Consider the following 9,027-nt stretch of genomic DNA (forward strand, 5'->3'; position numbering starts at 1 on the left):
TGAGCAGGTAGTGGGGTAATGTGACACAGTGAGCAGGATGACACTAGAGTTCAGTGAGCAGTTGGGGAACCGGAGCTCAGTGAGAGGGTAGTTGGACCCTGTGACTCATCAAGGAGGTTGACACTGGAGCACAGTGAGCAGGTGGGGCACCGGAGCTCAGTAAGCAGGTGGGGGACCGTGGCTCCGTGAGCAGGTGGTCGTATCCTGTGACCCAGTGAGGAGGTTGACACTGGGACACAGTGAGCAGGAGGGGCATCAGAGCTCAGTGGGCAGGTAATGGGGTACTGTGACTCAGCAAGCAGGTGTGGCACGAGACCTCAGTAAGAAGGTAGTGGGGTACTGTGACTCAGTGAGCAGGTACTGGCGTACTGTGACTCAGTGAGCAGGTAATGGGATCCTGTGACTCAGTGAGCAACTTGACTTGAGCAGGTAATGGGAATCTGGGACTCAGTGAACAGGAAGACACTGTGACTCAGGTAGTGGGATCCTGTGACCGAGTGAGCAGGTAGTTGCGTACTGTGACTCAGTGAGCAGGCAGTGGGGTAATGTGACACAGTGAGCAGGATGACACTAGAGTTCAGTTAGCAGGTGGGGCACCATGGCTCAGTGAGCAGGTAGTGGGATCCTGTGACCCAGCGAGGAGGTTGGCACAGGGACACAGTGAGCACGAGGGACATTGAAGCTCAGTGAGCAGGTATTTGGGTACTGTTACTCAGCAAGCACGTGTGGCATGAGACCTCAGTAAGAGGTTAGTGGGGTACTGTGACTCAGTGAGCAGGTGGGGCACCAGCAGAGTGTGTTGGGGTAGTGACGAGTTGTCTGAGTCCGAGGGTGGCAAGGTTGTTGATTAGGGTGGTGGAGTTGGGGTAGTTGTTATTCTCCAGGTGAAAGTTCAGGTCGCCGAGGAGGGCGTAGTCGGCGGAGGCTAGGGCGTGCCTGTTGACAAGGTCGGCGATGGAGTCGCAGAACTGAGGCCGTGGTCCAGGGGGTCTGTAGATGAGGGTTCCTCTGAGGGTGGTGTTAGGGTTGGTGTGGATCTGGAGCTCAGTGAGAGGGTAGTGGGATCCTGTGACCCAGCGAGGAGGTTGACCCTGGGACACTGTGAGCAGGAGGGGCATCGGAGCTCAGTGAGCGGGTAGTGTGATCCTGTGACTCATCAAGGAGGTTGACACTGGGACACAGTGAGCAGGTGGGGCACTGTGGCTAAGTGAGCAGGATGACACTGGGACTCAGTGATCAGGTAGAGGGATCCTGTATTCAGTGAGCAGGCTGGCCAGCGAGCTCAGTGAGCAGGTAGTGGGATCCTGTGACGCAACGAGCAGGATGACACTGGGACTCAATAATCAGGTTGTGGAATCCTGTGACTCAGTGAGCAGGTGGTCGGATCCTGTGACTCATCAAGGGGGTTGACACTGGGACACAGTGAGCAGGTGGGGCACCGGAGATCAGTGAGCAGCTAATGGGGTACTCTCATTCAATGAGCAGGTTGACACTGGGACACAGTGAGCAGGTGGGGCACCGGAGCTCAGTGAGCAGGTACTGGGGTACTGTGACTCAGCAAGCAGTTTGACGCGGAAGCTTGGTGAGCAGGGGGTTGAGCTGTGACTCACTGACGAGTTGGGATACTGGGACTCAGTGAGCAGGAGTGTCAGTGGGCGGCGGACACAGGTGACATGAGGCATCAGACCCCATGCTCTTCTGGGTCCATCACTCCTGATGCATCTATATATAGATAACTCCAGCAAGCCTGATCTGTGCATTAATGAAGTCACCTACAATGCCCTACCGCTAGATGGCGCAGGATGCTGGGGCTCCCATGTTTTATCCCTAGCAAACGTCAGGTTTTTAACCCTGGGCCTGGGAGTCAGTGAGCAGACAGGAAAAGCCCATTGAAGAGCCAGAGAAGGTGAAGCCTCGAAGGACGCTTTCAACTCAACACCCAACAAACAGGTGTGGCATAACTGGGGCAGGGGCAATATCGGTGAGGGTCAGGGAGTATTAGGGGTGCTGATGCACCAGGGCAGTGTACAAGGGGAGAGCTCACCGCAGAAGGTTGACGGCGTGAGGAAGGTTTCCATGCCTTGGGGTGGACTGATGGCAATGGGGCAGGGGATGTGGTTAGGGGCCACAGCTGTCATGGGGGTGGCTTCCAAGCTACCCCGGACACTAAGGGGCTCTCCTCAGGAGGAAAGTCAAGAACTCTCCACTCTTTTCTTTTTTAAACTTTATGAGCTTCAACATGCCAAGCTGCTCCATGAAATGAGAGTTGAGCTGGATCTCTGAGACATAACTTGGTCTGAGATGATCGCCCAGGGGTGAATGGGGGGGGGGGATCCGGTCACACTCAGCAGTGGAAGCTTCAAGGAGAAGGTGAATGCAACAAAGCAGAAGTTCATGAGGAGCTCAGGATCCGACATTGTGAGGCCTGGCCCGCTCAGCCCCGGATCACCCGGCTACTTTCACAGGATGGGGTGCACCGTGGCCCGCTCAACCCTGGGTCACCCGGCTACTTTCACAGGATGGGGTGCACCGAGGCCCGCTCTGCGCCGGGTCACCCGGCTACTTTCACAGGATGGGTTGCACCGTGGCCCGCTCAGCCCCGGGTCACCCGGCTACTTTCACAGGATGGGGTGCACCGTGGCCCGCTCTGCGCCGGGTCACCTGGCTACTTTCACAGGATGGGGTGCACCGTGGCCCGCTCTGTGCCAGGTCACCCAGCTACTTTCACAGGATGGGGTGCACCGTGGCCCGCTCTGCCCCGGGTCACCCAGCTATGTTCACAGTATGGGGTGCACCATGGCCCGCTCTGCACCAGGTCACCCCGCTACTTTGCACAGGGTGGGGTGCACCTATCAGACTTGGGCCATGAAGTGTTTGCAAGAAATATTTAGTGGTCCCTGAAATTGTTTGGTTGCGGTGAATGAACCCTAAAGTTACACAGGTGGGGACTCAGGGTCCCGGTAGGCCACCCCAAGCCATGGAGGGTCTCACGGGTGATCCTAATAGAAATGAGAATAATACCCCATCAGATGGAGATGGGACAGCTAAATAGGACATCCTCAGGCCGTAGGGGGCCATGAGAAGAATGTGATGGTGATCCCTTCATCCGGCCAGGGACAGCTGCTATCCTGACAGCTGGAGGTTGACCTTCCCTTTAGGAGGCTGGCCTGGCTTATAGTGGGTACCTAGTGGTACTTACACCTTGTGCCAGGTCCAGTTATGCCTTATTAGTAGATTAGTAGTGTTCTAGCAGCTTAGGATGATAGAGGTAGCTATAGCAGAGCAGCTTAGGCTGAACTAGGAGACAAGCTCCTACTATACCACTTATATCATATAGCACTATATCATAAAAAAACACAATACTCAGAGATACTAAAAATAAAGGTACTTTATTTTAGTGACAATATGCCAAAAGTATCTCAGAGGATATACTCCCTTAGGAGGTAAGTAAAATACACAAAATATACACACAAACCAAAATCAGGTAAGTAAAATACTTAGAAAAGTAGTGCAAACACTGTAGAACACGATAGAATGCAATAGGAGACAATAGGCCTAGGGGCAACACAAACCATATACTCCAAAAGTGGAATGTGAACCACGAAGGGACCCCAGGCCTAGTGTAGTGTGAAGAGGGTCACTGGGAGTGTAAGAAAACACTAAGGGTGTCCAAGATACCCCACCCCAAGACCATGAAAAGTAGGAGTAAAGTTACCGTACTACCCCAGAAAGACAGTAAAGTTGAGATAGGGGATTCTGCAAATACAACAACTGACTGCAAAGCGCTGAAGACGGATTCCTGGACCTGAGGACCTGCAAAGGAAGGGGACCAAGTCCAAGAGTCACACAAGTGTCCAGGGGGGGCAGGAGCCCACTAAACCCCGGATGAAGGTGCAAAAGGGCTGCCTCCGGGCAGAAGAAGCCAAGGATTCTGCAACAATGCAAGGTGCCAGGAACTTCTCCTTTGGTCAGAGGATGTCCCACGGTGTGCTGGAGGATGCAGAGTGGTTTTCACGCAGAAAGACCGCAAACAAGCCTTGCTAGCTGCAAGAGTCGCGGTTGAAGATTTTGGGTGCTGCCAGGGCCCAGGAAGAACCAGGAGGTCACCCCTTGGAGGAGGAGACAGAGGGGGCACTCAGCAACAGAGAGAGCCCATGCAGAAGGAGGCAGCACCAGCAGAAGTACCTGAATAGGCGTTCAAGAAATCTGAGCATGGCAGTCATCTCAGCACAACAAAAGAGGGTCCCACGAAGTCGGAAGTCAATTCAGCGAGTTGAGCAATGCAGGACGGAGTGCTGGGGACCTGAGCTGTGTTGTGCACAAAGGAATCCTTGCAAAAGTCCATAGAAGCCCTAGCAGCTGCAGATCACGCAGTACACAGGATTACTGTCTGGCGTGGGGAGGCAAGGACTTACTTCCACCAAATTTGGACAGAAGGACCACTGGACTATCGGGGTCACTTGGATCCAGCTCCTTTGTTCCAGGGACCACGCTCATCAAGATGAGAGGGGACCCAGAGGACCAGTGATGCAGAAGTTTGGTGCTTGCGTTGGCAGGGGGAAAATTCTGTTGACCCACGGGAGATTTCTTCTTGGCTTCCAGTGCAGGGTGAAGGCAGACAGCCCTCAGAACATGCACCACCATGAAACAGTTGAGAAAGTCGTCAGGATTAGGCGCTACAATGTTGCTGGTAGTCTTCTTGCTACTTTGTTGCGGTTTTGCAGGCTTCCTGGAGCAGTCAGCGGTCGATCCTTGGCAGAAGTCGAAGAGAGAAGTGCAGAGGAACTCTAGCGTGCTCTTGCAATCGTTATCTGAAGAGAAACCCACAGGACAGACCCTAAATAACCCTCAGAGGAGGATTGGCTACCTAACCAGGTAAGAGCCTATCAGAAGGGGTCTCTGACGTCACCTGCTGGCACTGGCCACTCAGAGGTCTCCATTGTGCCCTCACACCTCTGCATTCAAGATGGCAGAGGTTTGGGACACACTGGAGGAGCTCTGGACACCACCCCTGGGGTGGTGATGGACAGGGGAGTAGTCACTCCCCTTTCCTTTGTCCAGTTTCGCGCCAGAGAAGGGGCTGGGGGATCGCTGAACCGGTGTAGACTGGTTTATGCAAGGAGAGCACCATCTGTGCCCTTCAAAGCATTTCCAGAGGCCAGGAGAGGCTAATCCTCTCAGGCCCTTAACACATATTTCCAAAGAGAGAGGGTGTAACACCCTCTCTCAGAGGAAACCTGCCTGAGGGTTGGCAGCAGCTGTGGCTGCAGAGAAAACCCCAGAGAGTTAGTTTGGCAGTACCTGGGGTCCATGCTGGAGCCCCGGGGATGCATGGGATTGGCACCCCAATACTAAATTTGGCTTGGGGGGACAATTCCATGATCTTAGACATGTTACATGGCCATGTTCGGAGTTACCATTGTGAAGCTACACATAGGTATTGACCTATATGTAGTTCACACGTGTAATGGTGTCCCCGCACTCACAAAGTCCGGGGAAATTGCCCTGAACAATGTGGGGGCACCTTGGCTAGTGCCAGGGTGCCCTCACACTTAGTAACTTTGCACCTAACCTTCACTAAGTGAGGGTTAGACATATAGGTGACTTATAAGTTACTTAAGTGCAGAGTAAAATTGCTGTCAAATAACGCAGACGTTATTTCTCTCAGGCTGCAGTGGCAGGCCTGTGTAAGAATTGTCAGAGCTCCCTATGGGTGGCAAAAGAAATGCTGCAGCCAATAGGGATTTCCTGGAACCCCAATACCCTGGATACCTAGGTACCATATACTAGGGAATTATAAGGATGTTCCAGTGTGCCAATTAGAATTGGTGTAAATGGTCACTAGCCTGCAGTGACAATTTAAAAAGCAGAGAGAGCATAAACACTGATGTTCTGGTTAGCATAGCTTCAGTGATACAGTTAGGCACCACACAGGGAACACATACAGGGCACAAGTTATGAGCACTGGGGTCCTGGCTAGCAGGATCCCAGTGAGGCAGGCAAAAACAAGCATACACACAAGTAAAAATGGGGGTAACATACCAGGCAAGATGGTACCTTCCTACATTCCCTCGCTGCGTGGTGGCACTGGTCCAGCAAACATTAAAATGTGTGGGGCTGCAGCCCCAGTGCAAAATACACAGCACCGGATGGCTAATAAGACATCACTGTGATGCTGGGAGGCTTGAAATTGGTTCTGGATGGGTGTCAGCGTTAGTCCTAAAAGGCGCTGCACTGGTTGATCACCCATAAGTTAACCTTACCTGTGTATTGCATAACAGAATGTGTATAAACTTCAGACATGTTTTTCCGACAAATAGCGTGACGTCTGTTTTTTGGGGGGATACAACTGTGTGTTTGTCTTAGAAGTATGTGGGTTAGACATGTCATATGACAGAAGGACTAGGGGTGAACACATCAAATGACAGAAGGGCTAGGGGCAGCAGGCAGGGGACGTGCTTAGGGGCACGGCTCTCATGGGGGTGGCTGCCAAGCTGTCGCGGCACTAGAGTGGCCACCTCAGGAGGAAAGTCCAGAAGCAGGGCCAGCTTTTGGGCGGTCTGAACGGTGCAGCCGCTCTGGGTGCTGGCCTGAATTCAGGGGGGGCGCTGACCTCAGTGGGGCGCTGGGTTTAGCAATACCTTTCCAAACTTGCGATTTAAAAGCACCTGCTGAAAAGTTCCTTGTGCTCCAGCCTTCAAGAAGCAATTAAAATGCCACGATACCTCTTGTGATTAATGTTGCTGCTAGAGAGAGTCTAGGGGCAGCTTTGACTCGCCATAAAGTAGCGTAGAGGGTTAGTGTGCCTGCTGCAAAGAACAGATCTATATTTTATGTGGATAGCTGAGTGGTTTAGAAAAGCCAGCCTTTACATGTGCTTTAAAGCAAATGAATGTACGTGCAAGGGCTATGGCAGTGGCGTAACGAAACTGAGGGGACGTCCCCCTGCAAAGTACCTGTGGGAGGCCCTTTCCTTCCTGCACCCAGTCAAGGGCCTGACACTGCTGCACTGTGTACGGTGTTGAGGGGGCCCCCTGGAGCTGCCCCCCACCACAGCTGGGGCTGCGGGGGCCTTTGTTACGCCACTGGGCTTTTGGGAGGCGAGGGGCAAATTTGCTGGGTGGTAGTGAGTGAATCCGAGGAGGTGGTCATAGGGTGGGGGGGCGCCTAAAAAGACTGTTGCACAGGGCTCCACCAGCGCTAAAGCCAGCCCTGACCAGAAGCCGCCCCTTTTGACTTTTTTAAACCGTACGAGCTTCAACATGTGTTTATGGATTCAATGGCCTTGGTAGTGATGTGTTTGAGCTCCATTTAGTTGAAGTCCTAGATAGCTCACTAGCGCCAGAAGTTTCACCAGTGTGAACTGAATGGTTTGTGCACACAATGGCTCTAGTAAGTTGCACACTCAGTAGATGTCCGATCAGAGCACCAAGAAACGTTTCCCAAGTTCTCACCTTCCAGGGGAGTAGTTGGAGGGAGCTCCAGACTCAATGACAGATTTGTTAAGCATCCCATAAGGAAATTCCAGATCATTTGTGATGCCCCCGAATATGTCAGAGTCGCTTGGCTTCTCTAGCACGTGTCTTGTGTTTCAGCTCTTTGTGTTTGAAAGTACCTGGGCAGTCTCTCACCTTGTTTCCCTTTGGTGATCTCGAAGAAGTCTGGGCTCAGGGGCTCGACTGACTGTTGTGTAACACAATGTAGTGCAATGAGGCCCTGGGGTTTTCTGTTACGCTTGTTCCCTTGGTGATGACCTCGAAGATCTGGGCTCAGGGTCACCGCAATTGTTTAACAAAGCGCCTAGAAGCCCTGAGATTTGCTCTTACGTAGGTTCCATTTTGATCTCGAAGATGGCTTGGATCAAGGGCACAGCTGAATATCGTGTAGCAGCAGCATGTAGCGCCCAGAGGCCCTGAAGTTTGCTCTTACCTTGATTCTCTTTGGTGATGATCTCAAACAAGTCTGGGCTCAGAGGCTCTGCTGACTATTGCTGAACATTGTTCACTCCTAGACGCCCTTTAGGGTTTCTATTTCCATGGTGCTCTTTAGTGAGCTCGAAGATGCCTGTGCACATGGGCACAGCTCACTCCTGTGTAATACTGTGCTGCGCCCAGAGGCCCTGAAGTTTGCTCTTACCTTGATTCCCTTTGGTGATAATCTCGAAGACGTCTTGTGTCTCAGAGTCACAGCTGAATATCATTTAACAAAGTCTAGCGCCCAGAAGTCTGAATGTTCATCTCACCATTATTCTCTCTGGTGATGATTTCGAAGACGTTGGGTCTCATGGTCACAACTGAATATCATGTGACAAAGTCTAGCACCCAGAAGCCTGAGGTTTCCTCTTACCTTGGTTCTCTTTGGTGATGATTTCCAAGACGTCTAGTCTCAAGGTCACAGCTAACTATCATGAAACAGAGTGCAGCGCGATGAGAGGGCCTGAGGTTTCCTGTTACCTTTGTTCTCTTTGGTGATGATCTCCAACACGTCTGGACTCAGGGGCTCCGCTGAATACTGGGTGCCTGGAAGAGAAGGCACATTACAGCTTCACACCAGATGCTCGTGCACAGAAATAGACAAATCACAAACTAAAACAGATGAAGAAATATCAGCGGACACAAATGAGCACACAGTGCGTGTTCTGCTAACCCGACCCCCCTCCCCAATGCACGTTGTGTGTCAAAAGGGTGTAGGTTAATTTCATCACCAGTGAGGGCAAACCTTGCACATGGGAGCACTGTCTGTCACTGTAGGAGGCTGGCCTGGCTTATAGTGGGTACCTGATGGTACTTACACCTTGCGCCAGGTCCAGTTATCCCTTATTAGTAGATTAGTAGTGTTCTAGCAGCTTAGGCTGATGGAGGTAGCTATAGCAGAGCAGCTTAGGCTGAACTAGGAGACATGCAGAGCTCCTACTATATCACTTATATTATATAGTTACAACCGTATTTTCCGGCGTATAAGACGACTTTTTAACCACTGAAAATCTCCTCAAAAGTCAGGGGTCGTCTTATACGCCGGTATACGGTG

At 51.9% G+C, this 9,027-nt stretch overlaps 1 protein-coding gene across 1 annotated transcript in view; it reads right to left on the reverse strand.

Moving 5' to 3' along the window:
- Positions 1–8,200, reverse strand: part of LOC138283277 (embryonic protein UVS.2-like) — an 88,282-nt gene extending 80,082 nt beyond the window's left edge. Inside the window, 1 exon segment of the mRNA XM_069221299.1 lies at positions 8,137–8,200. Within this exon segment, the coding sequence (XP_069077400.1) occupies positions 8,137–8,200 (64 nt within the window).
- Between the last annotated feature and the right edge of the window lie 827 nt (positions 8,201–9,027).

Source organism: Pleurodeles waltl, chromosome 3_1 (assembly GCF_031143425.1).
Source record: "Pleurodeles waltl isolate 20211129_DDA chromosome 3_1, aPleWal1.hap1.20221129, whole genome shotgun sequence".
Taxonomy (NCBI): Eukaryota; Metazoa; Chordata; class Amphibia; order Caudata; family Salamandridae; genus Pleurodeles; species Pleurodeles waltl.